The 24546-nt window shown below is 49.6% G+C and overlaps 1 protein-coding gene across 1 annotated transcript in view; it reads right to left on the reverse strand.

Moving 5' to 3' along the window:
- The window catches only part of TPCN1 (two pore segment channel 1), a 59465-nt gene extending 35211 nt beyond the window's left edge, over positions 1 to 24254 (reverse strand). The window contains exon 1 of the mRNA XM_023733780.1: positions 24026 to 24254. Coding sequence (XP_023589548.1) covers positions 24026 to 24137 — 112 coding nt within the window. The 5' untranslated portion in view covers positions 24138 to 24254. The remainder of the gene's footprint in view (positions 1 to 24025) is intronic.
- Between the last annotated feature and the right edge of the window lie 292 nt (positions 24255 to 24546).

Below are 24546 nucleotides of genomic sequence, written 5' to 3' on the forward strand. Positions count from 1 at the left end.
ACTGATAGGTGGATCTTCACCCTGGTTCGTACAAGATGGGTTGCACCAAGCACTGATGATGCTTAGAATAGCTGGAGTCCCCGTGTCAATGAACATCACGCCCAAACAAAGACAAACCTGCCCTCCAGGGCCGCAGCTCACACCTAGCTGGCAGGCTGGCAGGTAAGAGCGGACATGCTGTGGACGAGGTCAGGGGTAGATGTCACAGGGATGATGGCTTCTGCTAGACCCACGAAAAGACTGTCTGATGAGTACAGCTGCCCAACCATGGACTGGACAGAGTGGGTTTACCCCTGGCCTCCGGGGGCACCTGTCTGAGGAGGCAGCAAGGCCACATCGCTCAGATCCTCAAGAAGAGGCTCCATGGCCATTGTGGGGATGCTTCTAGAAAGGAGGTTCACACAGCAAGTGAGGAGTTGGACTGGCCGCCTTTCTAACTTGATGCATCTGTGTCTGCAGGTGAGTAGAGGTGGCGAGGGAACCCAGGTGGGAAGATGCAGATGGCCTTAACGACAACGCAGAACCCGTGGTTGCTCTTGTGGGCCAGCAGGACCCGCTCCACAAAGGCCCTGGCGCCTGGATCTTGCTGGTTACTACAAGCACTGACTGCCTCACTGTGTGGAGAAGACAATGGCCATCTTCCCAGCACACAATTCCCTCCCACAGCAGTTAACTGAAGTTCCACAAATCTATTCAGCCCAAACCATAGCAACTCACTTCTGATGAAATTGCAAACACAAATGATACGACATACTCTGTGTGCCAGCCATGTTGTTGCTATTAGCTGCTGTGAAGCTGGCCGCCATCTCACGGAGACCGCGTGCACAACGGAATGAAACGCTGCCTGATCTGCGCCATCCCCATCATCAGTCGTGGAGAAGACCACTGTGATCCATAGGGTTTTCACTGACTAATATTCAGAAGTAGACCATCAGGCCTTTCTTCCTAGTCTGTCTTAGTCTGGAAGCACCACTGAAACCTGTTCAGCATCCTAGCAACACACAAGCCTCTACTGACAGATGGGTGGTGACTGCGCATAAGGAGCACCAGCTGGGAGTTGAACCCAGGTCTCTCACATGGAAGGTAACAATTATACCACTGAACCACAGCTGCCCTCTAGATGCCAGGCGTATGTATACATATATATGTAAAGTTCCATCCTCACAACAACCCTCTGAGGTACTGTTATTATTCCCATTTTACAAGTGAGGGATAGAAGCACAGTGAGATCGGTGAACCTGCCCAGGGTCACACGTAAGGAAAGTGATGGAGCCAAGGAAAGGACCAGATCTGTGCTGTGAACCACAATGCTAAGCCACAAAGCAGTGTTACTCCATGGTGGGCAGAGTGGGGTGGGCCGTGAACAGCATGTCACCATCCGTGATAGGATACGTAAGGGAATTAGAGTTGGCGTTTAGAAACTGGCAAGGAGCCCTCATGGCGCAGTGGGTTAAGCGCTCAGCTGCGAACCACCAGCCACTCCATGGGAGAGAGATGTGGCAGTCTTGCTTCCTAAAGATCACAGCCTTGGAAACCCTGTAGGGCAGTTCTACTCTGTCCTATATGGTTGCTATGAGTTGGAATCGACTCGACAGCAATGGGTTGGGTTTTATAGTAATTGGCATTGCTGGAGCATTTTCTTTTTCTAGTACAGGCACTCCCCGGGTTATGAACATCTGGCTTGTGTACAACCCGTAGTTGCGAACCAACTCCTGTAAAGCCTATTATATCCGTAAAGTCTATTAAATTAAAATTCAAGCTACATACAATGGTTCATAATAACAAAACGGGCACTACTTTGTGACTCACATCAAAACACTATTATTACTGTATTATTATGTTACTTTAATGTTTTTATGCATAGAAAGGTATGCTATATACTATATACTAAGAAACATTTGCCTAAGTGACGTTAGATTCAAACCTTACCTGTCTCAATTTACGTATAAATTCGACTTAAAGACAGATTAGGAACGGAACTTGTTCGTCATCCGGGGACTGCCTGTAATTCATTTTCATTGTATTTTACAAAAGCACAGGTCCTCTAGCAGAGGAAGGCTGAGAAGTACTGCTGTAGAGCTTTCCTGCTTGGTTTTGGAGTACTTTCAGCAGCTGGTCTTAGAAACAATGACTTTCAGCTCCGGAATGGATCGTACAGACCATTTAATTCAATGCTCACCTTTCAGAGTTGGGGAGACTGAGATCCAGGGAGGCCTGAGTCTAGACCTAGCTCTGTAGCCAACTGGCCCTGCTACATGGGTCTCCTGGCTCCCAGCCTGGAGCTTGCCCAAGACAAACATTTACCATTTATCCATCACTGCAGAAATGTAGGGGGTGATCTCTGTGAGACCAGTTTAGCATCTATGACCAAAAAACAAAAAAATGACAATCTGCCCTTGCATAGACTGTCATTCCCATTAGCCAGAGCCACGAGGGGCTAGGCGATAGGCAGGAGGCCGCAGTGGGTGGCTGCTGGGAATGTATTTTCCCTGACCTACAGAGACGGAGTGCAACAGCTGCATCAACAGAGGATCCTGGGACAGGGAGGGCCCTTGGACGTGAGGTGGCTCATTCCTCGCAGGACTGTGTGCAATGACACTGGCTACACAGGGACCATAAGGTCCTACCTCTCACTGGCTCCACCATGACCCTTTGCAAACCATCTCTCCCCTGGACTGTGCAATCCGTTCCACGATGCGTCCCCTGCTCCCTGTCCTGCCCGCCTATGATCTAGTCTCTACATTGTCAGAGAAATCCTGCTTTGTTGTTGTTAGGTAAACGCATTAGTAACTCATCAGATTACAATGATACTTGAAAACCCTAAGGCAGACCATATCATTCCTCTGTCCCAAACCGTGTTATGATTGAATTGTGCCCCCAACCCCACCCCCACCAAATATGCATTGTAATTCCTAATCTCTATAGTGTTTATAATCCCATTTGGGAATGGGTTTTCTTTGTTATGTTAATGGGATGGTATTAGTGTAGGGTGTATCTTGAGTCAACCCCTTCTGAGCTATAAAAGAGCAGACTGAGCAGGCAGCAAAAAAGCAGAGATGAGAGAGAACAGATGCCATGCCACATGGAGATCGCCAAGGAGCCAAGGAAAAAAAGCTGAAAAGAGACAAGGACCTTCCCTGAGAGCTGGCAGAGAGAGAAAGCCTTCCTCTAGTGCCAGTGCACCCTGAATTTGGACTTCCAGCCTCCTAAACTGTGAGAAAATAAATTTGTTTGTATAAGCTGCCCACTCGTGGTATTTCTGTTACAGCAGCACCAGATAACTAGGACACTGTGCCGCAGCCATCCGTCTCCCTGAGAAACACCAACGTCCTACCCATGGACTTAAAGGTCTTAGGAAATCTGTCCCCACAACCTCGGTCGTCACTTCATTCCACTCAGCCCCTCGCTCCAGCCACACTGGAACATCCCACCTGAGGGCCTACGCACGTCCAGCTCCCTCCACCCTCACCAGGTTTTTAAGTGGCTGGCTTCCTCACATCTTTTACTTCTCTCCCCAAACACCATCTTACCAGAGACTGTCCTTGATCTCCCCCTATAAAGCCAGCCTGTCACTCCCCCCCACCCCCACTACTCTATATTCCTCACAGGGTTGTATCACCACCTGCTGGGGCATTTATTGACTTGTTGGCCTGTGCCCTGAATGTCAGCTCCATGAGGGCAGGACTCGTCTTGTTCCCTGCTGCATTCCCTGCTGCATCTCCAGGGCCCAGAACATGCCTGGTACCATGTCTAAGTGCTCGGTAAATATATCCGAGTTGAACTGCAATAGAAGATCTTGCCCTGAAGATTCTGCAGACTCCCACGGAGCATTTAAAGGAGGCCAGTGAGCTGGAGGGCAGAAAGCGGAAGCTGAGGCAGGGCTGGGGGTCTCCATGGAGGGTGCAGACAACCTTGGAGTCAGCAGGGAGAACCCAAGGGTGTTAAGAAGGGGCGTGACATGATTTCTGGGTGTTTTTCAAAGATCATTCTGTTAAGGGTTTGCTGAAGACTGTCTATTTTGTGTAAGAGTAATTTGGGGCAGAACTGTAAAAAGAAAAGAAAGGAAAAATTACTCAAAGAGCTGAGGAGAAAGAATAGACTTCTCCCCTCCCCGGGCAGACTTTGTTCAGCGTGTCTAACCATTCAATCTTTGGCTTTCTCAGAAAACAAAACTTAGCTTGCTGATGAGGTCCAAAAAGGCAAAGTACAAGAGCTTGTTTGTGGCTTTTAAAAGGGGGGTGGGGGGTGCTGAAAGGCCAGAGGTGACGTGAACCTCGGAGGGGCTTTTCAAGAAAGCCACAGGTGATTTCTAAGAGCCTCCTTCACGCCCAGGCCCGCGTGGCTGAACAGCACATTTAGAGATTATACAAAGGGCGCATATCAAAGGCGGGGAGCCGGAGGTGCCACCCCGTTTCTTCTATAGATAACCTCACGAGGTGGTGGCTGCTGGGGCTGGCCAAGCTTCAGAGCACTTCAGTGCACAGCCAGGCGGGCTATGGCGCCTCACGGGTTCTCAGACCCTGCCCTGTCCGCTCTGCTCCGACCCTGCTTCGCACTTCCTGGGCGGGAGAAGTGGCCACAGAAGCATGGAAAGGCTCCAAGTCCACGTATTGTTCTGGTAGAAGGTCTGATCAAAGGCTCAGCGGCTTCCGAAATAAAGGACAATTCGGCTTTGCTAAGAAGGGAAGGCAAGAGGGGAAGGGGGCAGGTCAGCAGTAAAAGGGCCCAGGTGGGGACCAAGTCCGTGGGAGATGGAGCGCCAACCCGTATGCTCAGATGAAGCAGCACCTGGGGCGAGGGGAGGCCCTGCTTGCCACGGGCCTGGCCTCCTCAGCACAAGTTCCACAGAGCAGGACACAGGATTGGTACAGGTCCTCTGACTGGTCACCGCAGGACACAGAGCCCAGAGAATAGTCCGTCCCCACCTTCCCGTCCGGGTTCCTGGATCACACCTGCTCGCTCTGCCCAGGGACCTTGGCCCGGGGAGCCTCAGAACCCAGAAGTTGTTAGTGTCCCCCTACCCGGACACCTGGTGCCCTGCGCCAGCCAGCTCCTGCCCACTTCCCACTAGAAACACCAGCTCCTGCAGGTCCACGTGGATGACAGTGCTCATGTCATTCGGGATGTCCTCCACACAGGAAGAGCCACCAGCACGGAGAGGTCAGGTCAGCCCCACAAACTGCCCCCAAGGCCCGAGCCCACCCTCTGGGGATGGGGACCAGACCTCTCGGACTTGGGAGTATAAGCGACCACCTATTTGGGCACCATACTCCCCCAGCGTGGGATGGGCTGCTCCCGGCGTGCTGGACGGGCAAGGATGGAGTCGTACCGTACGGGCCCAGCCCACTGAGATGGGATGAGCTCACCACGGGGCTGTCGGGGAGGAGGCCTGCTACAGCCTCCTCCAAGAAGATGCTGGCCGGCCCTCGCCTCTTCATTCCCGCCTTTCCTGGGAGGCAGCTAGGCTGGAGACTTGGGAGGGGAGTAGAGAAAACGGAAAGCAGAGAAAAGCAGAAGCCATCCACCCTGGCTCTCACGGCAAGGGAGTATCTCCCCTTTCCGGAGGGGTTTTAAAAACGGCCGGAGGAAGATGACCAGGAACAATCTTGGCAACCAGGAAGATCCCATTCTGCACCTCGAGGGGAAGTTCCACAAAGGGAAACATTTTGTTCTGTGCTCCTGGTACCCTGGGCAGAGAGCGCTCATGTGACAACCAGACCAAGAGGGCAGACTGGCCGTTTCAGGCCTGTGGACTTTTGCCACTAGAGGTTTATGCCCCTAACTACCCTCCCAGAATCATAGCCACCCGCCCAGAGAGGTGAACATAAAAGCACTCCGAGGAGGAGGGGAAGAAGCAGAACGAAACTGCTGAACTAACAGGGATCAGAATACAACAAAGAAAAGGTTGTGACTCCAAGTGCACCCCAGTCCTCAGCGCAAAGGACAGGCAGCCGAACCGGGATGACCTGTTTGCACAGATGGTAACGCTTTCGCCCCGCTGATGTAACGGGGCCCAGACGCTCCCTGCAAAACAGCTGGCTGCTTTGCATGCAGCCTCCAAAACGACCCTGCAGGGACTCCAAGGTTTCCGTTCGCTGAAGCACAGCCTGCACAGTGTCCTGGTGGTGCCGGTAGATAGAAACAGTCTCCATATGCCAGCCATAAAGCTGTGCAAGGGAGGGGAGCGAGAGCGCAGGAGGGGGGCTTGAGGGTGCCCACGTCCAGCCTGCCCAGGGTCAGGCTCGGGATGGTGGGCTGCCGGGCCTTCGTTTGGGGCGTGGGACCAGAGGTTGCTTTGGATCCAAGGCCTACAATCCCCTGTGGGAGGTAGCTCTGATCAGAAAGAATACAAAGCAGCGACTGTTGCTGGGTTTATACTGAGGAGCCCACTCCCTTTCAATGCTCTCTCTTTTTCATTCTCTTCCAGCTGCACAGCCTCACACATTCTCTAACACACGAACATGTACACAGGCACACACGTGTGCATGCATGTATACACATGCACACACAGACACATGCACACACACACCCCTGCACATCCTCTGCAGCCCTGGACACCTGAGTCTACTCCTGGTTGTGCCCTGCCCCCAGCCCCAGTCCATGATCTTAATCCTCAGAGCCTCAGTTTCTTCATCCATGAACTGGGACTGGTGCCAAGGGTGCTCCGGCCATCACAGAAACAAACGTGAACACTCACAGAGCACTCTGCACCCCCTAGAATCAGTGTCCACCAAGATGACAACAAGCTGTCGTCCAGCCGTTTGCCAGTTGTTGTGGAGTGCTCCCCTCCATGGGAAAAGGCTCAGAGAGGACAGGAAAATGAGCCAGCGTGACCCCGCTGGTTTCACTGGCGTGGCGTCTCGGTGGTGCTTCTGTGCTGGCCGGCTCTTTAAAGGCCCAGGATAAAAATCGGGCACAAGATACAATGCTGAAAGAAATCACAGCGCACATGACCTTCTGCTTGGGCATTCTCTTTCTGGTAAGTGGTTCCAAGACAGCATGGGAGGTAGACCCATGCTATCAGAGCCTGTTCATAAAGGCTCTGAACCAGGGCAGAGCCCCTAACACATACACACACCTCGACAAAGGCCAGAACCGGCAGGGAGCCCTCCCAGTTGAATCGCTGGCCTCAAGCCCAAAACCTGTCCTGCCAAAGGCTTAAGGCTGACGAGGAAAGCAAACGACAGGCTCAACCAGGTCAAGCACTGTTCTGGAAAGAGGGGCTCTGGTTTCTGCCGGTGCTACCTCCAACTTTGTTTCTGGCCAGTTGACAGGGACCTAATGGCCAAATCCAGGGGATTCCCTGCAGATAATGAGGTCAGCCCTAGAGGGGCCTTGAACTGCAGGGAAAAGGGCTGGAGGGGGGAAGCGGTGCTGCAAGAAGAGTTGCGGAAAGGCAGGAGGGGTGAAGGTCGGAAACGACAGGCTCTAAGAGTAGGGGCAGAGGAGTACAGGGAGAGGGAGATGGGCCAGGAGAATGAGCGCATCTTAGTAACAGGGGTAATGATTACTGCTCAGCATGAGATGCCACAGGGCATCCCAACGCTGCAAACTTCACCTTGAGAGCAACTCTCTAGCCTTAATAAATAATCATGGCTGTAATTTGGGGGAGAAAAAGGAAGGGTGGACTTTAAAAGGGCTGCCCTTCTATCTGTAAGCAAATATGGCTCATTTGAGGTAACATTTACTTAGCACCTACTAAAGGTCAGCAATTCAAACCCATCCATCGGCTCCACAGAAGAAAGCTCTGGTGATCTGTTCCTGTAGAGATTACAGCCAAGAATACCTTATGGGGGGAGCCCTGTGGAGCAGTTCTACTCTGTAGTACATGGTGGGGCGGCCATGAGTCGGGATTGACTCGATGGCAATGGTTTTTATTTTATTTTTTTTTTTTTGGTTTACTACATACCAGGCATTGTGTTAGGTACTAGAATTTGAAACAATAAAACTCCTGGAGTTCAAGGAGGAGGAAAAAGAAGGAAGGCAATTCTAGTGTACTAAAAAGATGTGACAACAATCGCCTGCTAGTTAATGGGCAGGTCAAATTTGCCAGGGGTCATCCCAGTCATTTTCATGGTCTAATGCTCCCAAAAACAGCCCAGTGGTGCAAATGGTTAAGCGTTTGGCTAACCAAAAGTCTGGCTGTTAGAACCCACTCAGTGGCTCCGTGGGAGAAAGACCCAGCGATTTGCTTCTGTAAAGATTACAGCCTAGAAAACCCTATGGGGTAGTTCTACTCTGTCACATGGGGTCATTATGAGCCATAATCAACTCAACGGCACCCAACAACAACAATTCTCCCAAACACCCTTGCCGGGAAGGATAAGTATGTCTTGACATTGCTGTGCTCCCACCCTCCCCCACCACCCCGTTGCTGAGGCAGAACAAGAACAAGTGGTTTGCTAGATGTCAGCAGGTAACTTCTCCGTGAGGCAGGCCATCATTTCTCCTTCAGTCTGTGAACTTTCAGGTCTAACTCGTCCTTGTATTTTCTGCTCGTGTGCCGCTGGGTTTATTATGAAACAAACAGCTTTCACTACCCCCACCCACAAAGTATTTACTGAGCACCAACCACGTGGAAAGAGCTTCAGGTTAAAGACTACCCACATCTCGAAGGCCCTGAGCAGAGCACACACACGCATGCACATGCACACACACGACCACAGAGGCACGCAGACTCCACTGGCTGCCTAGTGGCGGGTGCAGCACCTGTGTGAACATCTGTTCCATATCCACTTGGAAGCATCAGAAATGCTAATTGTGAACCACGCAGGGACGAGGAAGGGAACGTAGAAGAACAAATGGTGAGGCAAGGCTTTTTTTTCTGCACAGGGGCACTCCTAGAGCCCCGGTGAGAGGTCAGCAGATGACCAGTGCTCAGAGGGACAAGTCTGGCTGGGAGACTCAACATACATGAAGGCGACTGATGTGTCAGCTGATGATGCCCACTCAGCACAGGTCAAAGGTTCACTTTAACCCTTACTGGGAGCACCGGGGCTGGCTGGACTCCGCCTTCATGAATACTGGCCACGCCCCAGCATCTGCTGCAGTTGGCTCTGATCAGAAGGGCAGAAGCAGGGGCAAGTGGCCGGGAGGCACGAGCACCTTGGGGAAGCTACAACTGGGAAGATGTCTACCTACTGCAGAAATGTGGACGGCCTAGGCACTGGTCAGCAGTGCCACTTCTCCAGGGCCTGAGCTTGCCAGGCGACTGCTGACCCTAGAGGAGCCAGCGGGGGGCCTGGAAACCCTGAGAGGTCAGTGGCCAGGCACTGGACTCAGCCTGCTCTTCTTTTCCTTGGTTTCTCTTTCTGTCAAATGGGAAGACAGCCTGAAAGAGGCATCACGAATAAAGAAAAATGTGATGGGAACCAAGAAGGGCCCTGAACGATGGTCAGATGGGGCTGCTTGATCGTAATTACCCCTGTAATGCAATGGGGATGGCAGTCAATTACGGAAGTTAACCATTTAACACAACAGGATCCTTAATAAAATGCAAAACAGCCGCTACCATTCAGTTCTGTAAGAGGGCAAAGAATTTAACACAAGGAAAAAAGGGCTCAAGTCCTCAAGGCAAGGAATCTTAGGTTGCCTACTCGGGGGCTCAGAAAAAGGGAAACATTGCTACTTTGTTGAAAATGAAGCCTTGCTAGTCTATTATCATTTAGGAGCCCTGGTGATAACAGTGGTTAAAGCGCTCGACTGCTAACTGAAAGGTCAGTAGTTCAAACCCACCAAGCTGCTCCACAGGAGAAAGATGTGGCAGTCTGCTTCCGTAAAGATTACAGCCTTGGAAACTCTATGAGGCAGTTCTACTCTGTCCTATAGGATCACTATGAATTGGAATCGACTCGACAGCAATGGGTTTGGTTTGGTTTGGATAATTTCCCTTTACTAAGCTGGGACTGCGATATGGTATATAAAATTTCCCAGGTGATTCTTATACAAACCTGAATGTAGATATCCGTATTCCCACTTTACAGATGAAGAAACTAAAGCTCAGGAGCTTAGCTCCTCTTTCAAGGTTGCAGCTACCAAGAGATAAAGCCAGGAATTCAACCACCCAACCTCTGCTGAAGACTGTGAGACTTGAAGAAATACATTAGCAGATGGCATCACTCCCCCAGCACACGTGCATTCCTAACAACCCAACGTACAGTTCTAAGAATTCTCCCTGGCTACCCCAACTCCAGGCTTTGGAGGCCCTAAACCCCCAGGACAGTGTGGGATCTCCAGTAGGAAACAGCTCGCAGGACAACATGCAGCAAAACCAAACGGGCCAACGGGTCTGGGGGCTATGTGGACGCTGGTACTGAAAAAATCCAGACTCCGTCGATGCTACCAGACTAGCTCCGGGGTGAGCAGTAAAAACTGCATTTCCAAAAAACAAGGCAGGCCAGCCAAGTGTGAACAGCCGAGCCCGCAAGAAGAGGGGGCCCTGGAGAGTCACAGAGAGAAGACATCACGCTTGTCGATGACCACCCACAAGTGAAAGCAGGGGCAGCCAGCAGCTTGGAGCGGCTCCAAGCCATTAGCCAGTTCTGAGCACAATAGCTCTGCCCAAGCTGATTTTCAGCGAGAGCTAAGAGAATGAGGAAAAAATAAAAAGTAAAATCCCACTCTAACAGAAAGAAACTAAAGAGAGACAGGAGGTCCACGAATGGTGGAGTGGTGGTGGGAAGGCCCAGATGTGAGGGAAGGTGGGAACCAAGCACCCCAGGCTGGTACAGCCATTATGGACACAGGTGGGCTCCCAGATAAGTACAAAGTGCTAGAAGTAGAGACCTACCCATCCTAAAGGAACCCTGGTGGCATGATGGTTAAATGCTTGGCTGCTAACTGAAAGGCTGGCAGTTCAAAGCCAGTAGCAGCTCCGTGGGAAAAAGGCCTGGTGATCTGTTTCAGTAAAGATTACAGCCTAGAAAGCACTATGGAAGTTCGGTCACATGGGGTTGCTATGAATCAGAATCGACTCCATGGCACCCAAAACAACAACAACAACCCACTCTAAAAGTGGGCTGCCCCTAGGGGAAGCCAGGCCAGGCCCCGCCTGGGCTATTTCTGATCTGGTCACGTGTGCATGAGTCTCCTCGTCACCCCAGATGGCTCCCGGGGCTGGCTGAGCTGTGACAGACGGAGTTACCCAGGACTTGGAACCTGTTTTGGGAACCTGGTGACTCACCCCCAGCTATGTTACTTCACATCTATTTAGTAAGTGCCCAGCATATGTGTAGAAAAGATGCAGTCCTTGCCTTTGCAAAACTGGTGATGTCAGAAAGAGGCATGGTTGTATACCACATCAGTGCCCAAAACAGCAATCACCCACTCAGGTGTCACACTGGGTTGGGGACTATCCATTCCTGCCCTGTCCAACCAGGCCACCTCAAATGGGCATAGTGGAGACATAAGAAAGAAACCCACGCACAGCTTAAGCCCTGATTGACAGGAACATGATTTATAAAATCCAAGCTGACATTGGGTGAACTAAGGAGGATTATCCACACTGGGAAAGGATTCCTTGCCAAACCCGGCCCTCCAGCTCATACTTTAAATTACAGACTTCACCCAAATTCCGATTTCACACAATCTTTAGGAATCCATCATTGCGCAAAGCAAACCCCAACTTGGCACATGAGACATTAATCACATATATCGCATGTGGGTGCTGCGGGCAGCGGAGCAGAGAGGATGAGGCTTCCACGGCGTCTTCAGAGAATGGGAGACTGTGGACACACAGCCCCGACCCCACTCGCTCAGAGAAGGCTCCCTGGGAGAAGAGGACAAAGGTCTTCCACTGAAGAAAGATGAAGGGGAATCTGACAGAAGCAGTGGAGACAGAAGCCCAAAAGGAGGTTTGGTAGTGGAGGTGGATTAACTAACTGCACAAAGAGGGCATGTGAGTGGACAGAGCCAGGCTCTGTTGATTGTTGGCTCCAATTTCTAGCATGAAGTAAAAGGATGGAGGCTAGGCAGCCGGGAGTGTAACTGAGGCATGATTCCTCACAGCCTGGAATGTGCTGGGGCCACGGCAGGTTTCAGGAGCCAGGCAGGGAAGGTGGGTCTGGGCACTTGGTCTTAAAAGGTTTCATCTTTCTTAAACCTTAAACCAAAAATATCCCCTGAAGTCTTCTTTAAGCCAAACAATAGTTTAGCTTAATTAGTAAAGAATGTCTGCTGTGAGCATTGTGCTCTTTTAAAGAACTATCTATGTGGGATCAATGGAGTTCTGGTGGCCCAGTGGTTAAGAGCTCGGCTGCTAACCGAAGGGTTGGCAGTTCGAATCCACCAGCCTGCTCCTTGGAAACTCTATGCGGCAGTTCTACTCTGCCCTATAGGGTCACTATGAGTCAGAATCGATGACAACAGGTTTTCGTTTTTGGATGTGGGATCAAACTGACAACAGCAACTAAAGAGTAGACAGGAACCTTAGGGGGCAGTGAGTTATGTTAACGGGGGAGGAACGACTGAGGAAAGGAAGGTGAGAATGGTTGCACAGCTTAAAGAATGTAGTCAGTGTCAGTGAATTGTACATGTAGAAATTGCTGAATTGGGTATGTTCTGCTGTATATATTCTCAAAAACAAAAAATAAATCATTAAAATGAATTAATTAAACCCCAAGTTGGTGGAAGAACACAAAAGGAAAAGACTTCATCTTTCATTCAGTTCAAGAACTTAGCTAAACCCTCACCAAGTGAGCTGGCCTGTTTGTGGGTTCTTATCTACACTCCGATGTTACTGAAATCATCAGGACTACCTGAGTCTGAGCAGAGAAATGCTTCCTCTAGGCAAGGCCTTAAAAAGACGTAGTAGCAGAGCTCTGCAATTAGACAGCAAGAGCACGCCACAAACTACTCCTGACCTGCTCAGGTGTCTGGTGGGCACGTGGTGGCCCACCACTTGCTGAATGAACAACCCCTACTGCTCCACTGTCTGACTGAGCAGATCCCTTCCTTCTCCTCGCCTCAGCTTGCACATCTGAAAAACGGGATAAATCTCACCTACTTCATAAGCATTATCACGCATGTTCTTTATAACTGTGAGCTGCACTTGCTGCCTGTACCAAGAGGGTAACAAGAGTGGCTCTGAGGAAGACTTAGAATTTAGGTGGCATGAAGGATTCTCTGATTTGCAGCTGCTGGATTCATTGTCGCTCCAAGGAGCAGGGTCGAAACCCGTCGCTGTTTGTGTTTACTGACATAAGGAAACACAGAACTTGTGGGGAATGTTTACAAGTGTTCCAAAAGCACAGAAACTGGGGGGCCACCAGAAAGTTTACCTAGAAGGTTCCCTAAACATAATCGAGTCTGTGGTTCAGTGGTAGAACTCTCGCCTTCCATGCAGGAGACCAGGGTCCAATTCCCAGCCAATGCACCTCATGCATAGCCACCACCCATCTATCAGTGGAGGCTTATGTGTTGCTATGATGCTGAACAGGTTTCAGTGGAGCTTCTAGACTAAGACGGGCCAGGAAGAAAGGCATGGTGATCTACTTCTGAAAATGAGCCAAGGAAAAACCCTGTAGATCACAATAGTGTGATTCACAACCTATCACATGGATGGCTCAGGACCATGTAGTCTTGCTCCGTTGTGCATAAGGTCACCGTGAGCTGGTGACAGCTAACAACAACATGGAAAAACAAAACCCTCCACTCATTGCCATCGAGTCGATTCCAACTCATAGCGACCCTATAGGACAGAGTAGAACTGCCCCATAGGGTTTCCAAGGAATGGCTGGTGGATTTGAACACCTGACCTTTTGGTTAGCAGCCGAGCTCTTAACCACTACACCACCAGGGCTCCAAACCCCTAAAGCATGCCTCAAAAAATAAACAAAAAGACATTGCAGCTTCTAGAGCTAAAATACATAAGGAAAGAGACTGGAATGAAACAAATTTTTTTTTTAATCTAAATACCCTAGTTCTTTTCCAAGATGCCACTTCCTCAAAACATGAAGGGTGGTTGGCTATGAGGACAAATCCCACCTAGCCCTCCTTTTCTCCACTAGGGCAAATATAGGATATTCTGGCTTTATCATGAAGACTGGGAGGCAACACTTCCTGGCTGAGCAGATAGAGGACTTCCTGATCAGCCTCGAACAGAATGGCTTGTTTACCGGGGTTGCAGGTTCGCCTTCATGTCAGCCATCAGCCAAGAACAATGCAGAAACTTATCTGAGGGAAACATCCGAAGCCATGCCTTTTTAATCAGGAGATTGGTTCTAGTACTTCAAGTTCCTATCAGATCCTAAGTGTTTGGCATGGTGAGTTCTTTCACTAACTACTTCCTCCTGGTCAGATACTGCTTCTGATGCTTCTGATCTAAGAGACACACTCTTTGCCCCAGGCCAGGTGAGGCTGAGAAAGTACTAATATTCTTCACTATTGTCCAGACATTTCCTAAGTGCCTTTTATGAACCAGAAACTGCACTTCAAGGCTGTAGAGATGAATAAGGCTCAGTCCAGACCTGGCCCTGGGAAGGTTCAGAGCCTGGTCGGGGAGACAAACATAGAAAGAAAAATGCTTAATCTGGCTCCCGCCACTTAGAACATCCTGGGGGTTTCCTTTCCACAGCCTCCCAATCTCCAGGGAAGAAAACAACCCCCTACTCAGGGCCGGCTGACCCCAAGGCGCCTGAGGAGGGTAATTGTGGTGGCAGGAGGTGGCATCTAGAGTTGGCAAAGGGTCAGTAGGCAGACACTTTGTCATCGTGTCACTTACGGGCCCAAACACATTTAGTAGCTCCCATGCTGTACTCGACCAGGTCTAAACTCCTCATGGGTATTCCAGGCTCTTCATAAAATGGATCTGCCTGTTTCTGACCCCCCGGCCCTGGTAATACAGCTGCTATCCACCAAGGGCTCACCCTAGAGGCACTGTGCTGTTTGAGGTATGCTGTCTTGTGTAAACCTCAGAACTGCCCTATAATGGAGTATTATTAGTAGTTTCGTTTTACAGATGAGGAAGCTGAAGCTGCCCCCTTAGACAGCACATGTACCCCCAGCGTGCCCCACGTCCACCACGCCACAGGAAGCCAGTTCTCCAGTCCTAATTTCAAGGAGGAAGTACGGCCAGAACGCTCCTTAGAAGCAAAGATGGTGAGACTTTGTCTCACTTACTTTGAACATGTTATCGGGAGGGACCAGTCCCTGGAGAAGGACATCATGCTTGGTAAAGTAGAAGGTCAGTGAAAAAGTGGAAGACCCTCAATAAGATGGAATGACACAGGGGCTGGAACAATGGGCTCAGACATACCTACTATCATGAGGATGGCACAGGGCTGGGCAACGTTTTGTTCTGTTATATGTAGGGATGCTCTGTATGAGTCAGAACCGACTCCACGGCATCTAACAACTTCAAGGTCACATTCTCCAAACCAGGTTCTCCTGAGTGATTTGGGGAGAGGAAGAGCTGCCCATTTTTGCAATTAGATAAGTACCTCCAACAAAGTACAGACCACGCAGAGTTCCTGGTGCAAATGGCACCCATGGCCCCAATTCAGTTATCCAGGCTGGTCTCCATGCATGCTCACCTGCCACTGGGAGCCACTGACCTCAGGGGGGGTCGCCCACCCCAATGACCCCACCCAGCTTCTGAGTCAGCTCTCAAACCCCATTCCAAGGCATCTTCTTTGGCCCTTCCTTTCCCATTCCCAAATCTTCACACCTGCAAGTTTCCACTCTCAGCCCAAATTTTCCTGTTTCCACCATTACTATGAAAAGTTTAACCAGATGTTTGTGCAGAGAACAAGTTGGGGAAGGGCATGCATCAAGGAGAAAGTCATCGTTCTCCTGGATCAGTGACACCATGGCTCTTCCTTATCATCTGGTGCTCACTTGCCTGTGTCATCTGGCTTCTCTGTGATGATCAGATACAGCGTTTACCATGCAACACCATCCATCTGGCTATTTTTACAATATGAAAGGGAGCTCCAGGTATGGAATCCCAGTTAACAATAACATGCCTTATAAGACATCTTTTTTTTTTTTTAAAAAAAAAAAAAAAAGGATAAAGATAGAAAGCCAAGTTCATTTTGGAAAATAAAATACAGACTTAAATTCTACCTCTTGCACAAAGCTTTACTTCATGGCGTCTTACGGCATCAGAGTTAAAAGCACCAGGGGTAAGTTCAACCTCTCAGGGCCTCAGTTTCCTCTTCTGTAAAACGAGGACGCTGAAAACACCTACTTCACAGATCTACTGGGAGGACTGGATGAGACATCACAAGCCACGAGAGCTGGACACTGGCTGGCACGTAGTAGGGGCTCAATACTGTGAGCCATTATTACTACTGTGTACAACTTCACTCAAAAGAAGCCCTGGTGGTGCAATGGCTAAACGCTCAGCTGCTAACCAAAAGGTTGGCAGTTCAAACCCACCCAGCGGCTCCAAGGGAGAAAAGACCTGGTGATCTGCTGCCGTAAGATTACAGCCTTGGAAACCCTAAGGGGCGGTTCTACTGTGTCACATGGGGTCGCTAGGAGTTGGAACGGAGTTGATGGTGCACAACCACTTTGCTCAGCTTGGAATGACGGGGGCTCAGGGTTGGCATCTGGAAATGTCTAAATTACGGAACATGGCAAAGGAGTAGGAATGGGCTCCCTGAGCGTGCAGGTGGGATATGGGTGGTCTTGGGGCCAATGTCCCCCACAGGCTCTGTCCCTTGGTGCTTCCTCTAAAGGAGGCAGGTTTCCTTCCTAGGCCGTGGTGCTAACTGAGGTGGTCCCAGGAAGGACACTTCAACCAGAGGCTACCAGAGGCACACTGCTATAAGCCATCAAAGCCCTCCCGTGTTCCCTCATTGACTTGGAGGCTGTTCTGGCTCATGAATTGCTCTCAGAACAAATGCAGACTTAGACCTCCCTACAGCAAGCCGTGAACAGAGGTGCGACAGGCACTCCAGCCTGCACCCAGCTGCCGCTGCTGCCATTTAGACACAGCAGTGTTCTGTGTGCAAAAAGAAGAACAGCATTTCATGGCAGGGGGCCCGAGGCAACAGACAGCATCACCCCATGAAGACGCAGAGGGCCGAGGAAGGGAAAGTCTTCGAGTCTCCATCACGAGGCTCAAACCCAGCATGCCGGGTGCTTGCTCATTTTAATTGGTGCCACCGCTGGTCTGGTGACACCCAGCATTCTGCCTGGGCAAGGCCCTAAAAAAGCCAGGGGAATGACTACAGCGGAGCCAAATGCCCATGCTTCCTGGGAGCCTGTGAAAATCTAATTGCTGTTTGGTCTCCAGCTGTCATGCTGCCTCCGCTTCCCAGCTGGGTGGTGGCTACCAACTGGGCCAGGAACAAGGCAGAAAAGGGTTCGGATCATGGCTGGGATCGGGATCTCGGCTTGTGGCGCATGTTCCAAAGAAGCAGCCCAGTCTCTGGCAATGACAACACCCACGACTGGCCAGGTACTTACTATGTGCTGAGCACAGCGTGCATCACACATGATCACCCTGAATCCCCTATAGCCCCACTCTACAGATGAGGCTGAGGCCTGGGGAAGCCAAGCTCCAGATCAGCTAGCATGGAAAGCCTCAGGCTTGACACCACAGCCCTCATGCTTACCCACTCCTCCACCTGGGACATCACAAGTGACAAAAGCTATGAGAGTCCCTTGGGCTTCACACTTTGGCAAGTATGCTAGGACACTAGGTCCAGCGAAAGAGCCACAGATCCCGATTTCTGTGATGGAGAGTCTACCTTGGGCTAAGAGTCCCTCTCCTCTCTCCAGCCTCATCTTGGCCACGTCTGCCCCCATGCCAACAGTGCAGGCCCATGCTGACAGAGCCTGGTGCCAACCAGCCCTGTCTGCATGAGACTCTGGAAAGGGAGCCAGGGCTCCACGTATTGGCCCCCTGCAAGGGGGCAGTGACTTCCATATTGTTCAACACAGCACTAGGTCCAAGGTAACTCCTGATGGTGTGCCAGGTGTCAGGGGGTCCTCTGCTCTGTTAGTTTCTTGGGCCTTATCCCTGCAGGGCTTGTCACCTGGAAACCATGGGCAACCAAGCTCCAAAGGAGCCCATGAGAATAGAAGTGCCCTGCTCAAACCTTGACCACTCCCCTGACCCATCCTTTCTCACCCAGAAAGGGCATGTGGTGGAGGCCCATCCTATGCAGCAGTTGGGCAATGAGAAGGCAAACACTGAGTGTGGCCAAACTTACCTTGGAAAATCCCTATGTTGCCCACGATGTTCTGATTCTCTCAACGTAGTGGTCTAGCCCACTGCCTGATACGAAATGCGGGCCATGGACTATGTCTAAACCGCACTGTAAAAGCCAGCCCCACTGACTGTTTTCAAGGTTATTCCTCATTTCGGAGCTTTAAATACCTCTGCTCATACCTGCCTCCTTTATCAACCTGACACTGTTCTGCTGGTGAGTCGTTCATTAGCATGTGGCCAGCCACTTTTACGGCCCAAAGATGTTTTGAGTCTTGGATAAAATCCATCCTTGCCCATAGAAGGAGAAAAATCCCCACCCCACCCTACAGTTTCCTACAGAGATACGGTCCTAGCAAGGTCAAGGCTGCAAAAGACCTCTTTAAAATGTTAAAAAGCAAAGATGTCACCTTGAAGACTAAGGTGCGCCTGACCCAAGCCATGGAGTTTTCAATCACCTCATATGCATGTGAAAGCTGGACAATGAATAAGAAAGACCGAAGAAGAATTGACGCTTTTGAATTATACTATTGAATATACACGGACTGCCGAAAGAGTGACCAAATCTGTCTTGGGAGAAATACGGCCAGAATGCTCCTTAGAAGCAAGTATACTTACTTCAGACATGTTATCAGGAGGGATCAGTCCCTGGAGAAGGACATCATGATTGGTAAAGTAGAGGGTCAGTGAAAAAGAGGAAGATCCTCAACAAGATGGGCTGACAGTGGCTGCAGCAATGGGATCAAGCATAACAATGACTGTGAGGACGGCACAGGACCGGGCAGTGTTTTGTTCTGTTGTACAAAGGGTTGCTATGAGTCGGAACCCACTCGACAGCACCTAACAATGACAACAACAAGGTCAAGGCTGTAGCACAGGTCATCTCTAGCACAGGCTAAAGGTCATAGGCCTTGCAACCAGGTTCCTGGGTACATGCATCCAAGGGAAGGGCAGGAGGATGTAGGTGGAGAGCCAGAGGAAGGACTCTGCAGTGGCTGCTGGGTCCAAGGCTGAGGTCCAGGCTTGATCGACACAACACTCATGCCCTTAGAAAGCTTGCTCAATTCTCACTGGCTCATACTCATATCACTGCCAACTCTGCTAAAGGCCTCCATCTGCATTCTGCCAACTTCTCACTACCTCAAGGGTTTACATCTACCACAGACTGGTGGCGATGACAGTGGCCTCCAGGACAATCGGCTGCGTTGGGAGAAATAGGACTCAAAGCACCAGTTAGGAGAAGAGGCAGGAGGGGATGCCACCCATCTCTGATGAGGGCCCTCAGCCAGCCACTCCCATGAGCTCCAAGCCTCAGAAACCCAGCTAGGTTTGTTTCAGCCATCGTGTGTTGAGTACCCACACATTGGAGGCCTCGAGCTAGGTGACACAAAGATGAATAAGGTCTTGCTGGTGCCTGTGAAACTCAGGGCCTGGCAGGTGATTAAGATGGTTAAACAAGTAATTACCACACAGTCAGCTACTTGTAATAATAGAAGCCAAATTAAGACACCAAAGCAGGAAAGGGCAATGAGGAATTACCTCTGTCAGGGAGGGGAGGTTCAGTGAAGGCTTCAAAGAAGAGATGGCATTATCAACAGGGTTTTCAACCAGTTTGTTCCGGTTCCAACCTCTGCAGAGAATTTGCATTTCCACCCCAGATATACTGAATCAGAACCTACACCTGAACAAGATCCCCAGGTGATTCTTACATACAATAAATTTTGAGAACTACTTCTCTGCCAGTGGTTCTCAGAACTGGTCCCTAACTAGCAGTATTAGCATCACCAGGGAACTTGTTAGAAACGCAAATTCCAGCAGGGGTTCAAAACAGGAATGAACTAGTTCGAAGCCCTGGTGTCTTGCTTATTTAGTGCTGCTGTAACAGAAATACTACAAGTGGATGGCTTTAACAAACAGAAATTTTTTCTCTCACAGTCTAGGAGGCTAGAAGTCTGAATTCAGAATGCCAGCTCTAGGGGAAGGCTTTCTCTCTTTGTCAGCTCTAGGGGAAGGTCCTTGTCATCAATCTTCCCCTGGTCTAGGAGTCCTGCCCCATTAACATAACTGCCACTAATCCCACCTCATTAACATCATACAGATAGGATTTACAACACATAGGAAAATCACATCAGACAACAAAATGGTGGACAATCACACAATACTGGGAATCACGGCATAGCCAAGTTCACAGATTTTGGGGGACACAATTCAATTCATGACACCTGGTTTTCAAGACAAACTGGAGCTCCTGAGGAGACAAGAGGCTGGGCAACACATTTCAGGCAGAGTTACCGGCAAGGCAGAAAGGTTTAAGAATGCACAGGGTATTCACTGAACTGTGAGTAATTTGATGCTATGGGATGAGGCATAAAATGGGACCAGTCAAACAAGAAGGTGTTAGAACATATAAGGCCTTGTACGCCAGCTAAAAAGAGCTCTGGTATCACAGTGGTTAAAGTGCTTGGCTGCTAACCAAAAGTCGGTGGTTCAAACCCACCAGCCGCTCTGCAGAAGAAAGATGTGGCAGTCTGCTTCCATAAAGATTACAGCCTTGGAAACCCTACGGGGCAGTTCTACTCTGTCCTATAGGGTCGCTATGAGACAGAATTGACTCAACAGCAATGGGTTTGGTTTTATGCCAGCTAAAGAGCTTGGCTTGTATCCTGTAGGAGATGAGAAGGCCTTGAGGGGCTTTAATCAGGGGAAAGTTCCAGGTTGGATATGTGTTTTACACAGACTGCTAGACAGCAGGGATGATGGGGAAGGGTGCCTTGGGTTGAAGGTCAATTCCAAAATCCAAGCATGAAATAACAATGGCCTGAACTTTTTTCTGTGGAGAGGCCCTACCATTTCTCCCAGCCAGGCTTGGTGGAGCAAACCCACAAGTTCTTACAGGTTTTAGCAAATGACCCAGGTAAGAGAGAAAATAGAGGCACTAATGCACAGTGCAGAAAACACAATTTTCCTGGACAGTGTTGATGTATATTTTTTTTCTTAAGAAACAAGCCAAAATAAGCCACTGACTTTGCCAATATAAGAACAGCTTCACTTGGGACCTGTCCAAGGTCAGGTTGATTTCCTACTCATCAAGGTCCAGCATCAGTTCAAGAACTTGATCTTGACACAGAACTGGGTTGCTTTTCCCAATTTTACACACAAGAGAGCTGGACATCCTACCATCAGCACTGATACTTTGGAAAGACTTAAAAGTGACACCCACAACAACCAGGATTCCAGTTTAGAATCTCGTTGTTATGGGGCACCATCGAGTCAGTTCTGACTCATAGTGACCCCATGTACAACAGAACAAAACACTGCCTGGTCCTGCACCATACTCAAAATCGTTGTTATGCTTGAGCCCACCACTGCAGCCACGGTGTCAGTCCATCTCACTGAAGGTCTTCCTCTCTTTCACTGACCCTCTACTTTACCAAGCATGATGTCCTTCTCCAGGGACTGGTCTCTCCTGGTAACTTGTCCAAAGTACGTGAGACGAAGTCTCACCATTCTTGCTTCTAAGGAGCATTCTGGCTATACTTCTTCAAAGACAAATTTGTTCATTCTTCTGGCAGTCCATGGTATATTCAATATTCTTCACCAACACCATAATTCAAAGGCATCAATTCTTCTTCGGTCTTCCTTATTCATTGTCCAGCTTTCGCATGCGTATTAGAATCTTGGGCCTGGCTATTTCCAGACTTGATCCACACCCTTAGTACCTCAATGCTTTCTCCTTCTGTCCTGTCCCTTGTTTTGGTCAGGGAGTAACTGCCTCCCTCCCTGGGGGTAGCCTCCTCTGAAATGAAGTCTGTGTCACGTTTACACAGAGAGTAGAAAGATCAAATAGATGCTTCTGCTTACTAGCTGTGTGACCTTGGACAAGTTACTTAACCTCCCTGAGACAGTTGCCTCCTCTGTCAAATATGGATACCAATAATAACAGTAACTCTATTTTGAGGTTATATGACAAGATGTTGTTGTTAGGTTTGTCGAGTCGATTCTGACTCATAGCGACCCTATAGAACAGAGTAGAACTGCCCCATAGGGTTTCCTAGGCTGTATTCTTTATGGAAGCAGATCACCAGGTCTTCCTCCCACAGAGCCACTGGGTGGGTTTGAACTGCCAAGTTTCTGGTTAGCAACTGAGCGCTTAACTGTTGTGCCACCATGTCTCCTTATACAATGAGATAATATATGTAAACACTAAGGGCCAACATTCACATTTCTTACAGGCCTATGAAGACAAGGAGAAGGAGGAAGGAAAGGATTTTCAGAATCAGACAGTCCAGAGTTCCAGTCACTGCTCAAACACTTGTTGGCTGTGTGATCTTGGGCAAGTTACTTAACCTCTCTGGTCCGTAATTTTCGCCTCTGTAAAATAGGGATAATACTACCTATCTTGCAAGGGTAACTTAGTGAGATAACAGATAAGAAAGAGCCTAATACTTAGCTTGACAGCTCCAAGGCATTTAAGAAAACCAAAAAAACCAAACCCATTGCCATTGAGTCAATTCTACTCATAGCAACCCTACAGGATACAGCAGAACTGCCCATAGGGTTTCCAAGGCTGTAATCTTTATGGAAGCAGACTGCCACATCTTTCTCCTGCAGAGCACTGGTGAGTTCAAACCACTGACCTTCTGGTTAGTAGCTGAGCACTTAACTGTTGCACCACCAGGACTCCTTGGCATTTAAGCAGTGTTCCTAAAATCAGAATTGCTGCGTTCTCAGCCCCGAGTGGAACTTAGGGAAAAATCTAGTTTATATTCTAGCCCTCCTGGACCACAACTGACCAGCACCAACTTTGCCACCCTAGATGGGAAGAACATGCAGAAACAAGGAGGGGCCAGTCTGTAGGGAGCCAGGCCTCCTCATGCACTTCACCACCAAGGAACACTGCTCTCCTTCATTACTGCCAAGGGAGGCTGCTCAGTGCCCTGTAACCCAATGTGCTCTCTCTGGACAAAGGAGATCAGGGAGCCAGGCTCGCCCTTCCCTGCACCCAAGTGTTTACACTTGTGAAGCGGAGAAGAGCAATACCCCTCTGTCCTGGCTGAGGACAACTGGCGGACAAGTGGAACATCCATCTGCTAAGGAGACCCCAAAGCGCTGGCCCCCGATGTCTTAGGACCCTCCATAAAAGGCAAGTTATTTTAAGCCTCTCCTGAGCCTGAAACCTGAGCAAATGAAGCAAATGGCTTCGGGACAAAGACCAGAAAAGTTTTTAAGGCCTCTCATTCCGCCAGAAACACACTTAAAGTTATAAAAATTTAAAGCTCACGACCTCTCTTGGGTTCACTTTGTGCTAGGCTTTGGTTTAGAGGAAGACAAAGCAAAACCCAAAACCCTCAAATCAATGGCTCATTTGAGCGCATCAACAACATTCACAAAAAATGCCTGCTCTCTCCCACTCTGTCCTGGGCACTGCAGGGGCTGAGCTCGGGCGGACAGAAGCAGTCAACTCCACTTCCCTGCCAACAGTTTTAGATTGGGACAGACTGAGGCTGGTGTGGAAACTTGTTTCTTTTTTTAACAGGGAATGGGGCCAGGAAGCTAGCCAAGGAGCAGGTTAGACTGAGGCCCCAGCCAGGCATCCATGGTCAAATCCATGGTCAAATCCAAGGTATCTCAGGTGCAAGGAATGGATGCAGGTGGCAGAGGGAGGCAAGGGCTCCAAGAGGGCAAGGCTGCCCCTAAAAGCATCGCGAAGCTGGGTGTGTAGATTGGGAAACCCCAGGGTCTCCTGGGAGTCTTTTCAGTGTCACGGCTTAGGAGTCCAATGTGGGTGTGAGGCGACAAGTATACATCTCTCCCACAGACCACAAAGCCCACATCATCTCTCATCCCCAGCCCATCCCACTGTCTTACTTTTGCTAGGCAGTTCCTCTTGGGCCAGTCCGTTGGAGGGGGCCAGGGGGGCGCTGCCACTCTCATCCAAGGTCAGGATCAGAGGCACGTCATCATCTAAGCTCACAGCCATGGTCTCCTGTCCTACAGTCCTCAGGATGCGATGGCCAGGGCTTTAAGTAGTCTCAGGTTTGATGCCCCTTTCCAAGCCAATGCCCCCAAGGTGCTCCTCAGAAACTCCTCCATTAGCGGCATCTTCTAGGGTTTAGGGGATATAGAAAGAGAGAGAATTATTCAAATACAACCGTCACTGATGAGAATGTTCTGGAAATAGATAGTGGTGGTGGTTGCACAATCTTGTGTGCATGCTAAAAACCACTGAATTGTACACTTGAAAATGGTGGATTTCATGGTATGTGAATCATATCTCAATTAAAAAGAGTATTACAGTAGAACACTGTTAACACACACACACACAAACCCTGCAAGAACATACACTGAAAAGTTAAGAGTAATGAAATTTGGAGAATGAAATTATGGCT

Source organism: Trichechus manatus, unplaced genomic scaffold (assembly GCF_000243295.1).
Source record: "Trichechus manatus latirostris isolate Lorelei unplaced genomic scaffold, TriManLat1.0 scaffold00061, whole genome shotgun sequence".
NCBI lineage: Eukaryota > Metazoa > Chordata > Mammalia > Sirenia > Trichechidae > Trichechus > Trichechus manatus.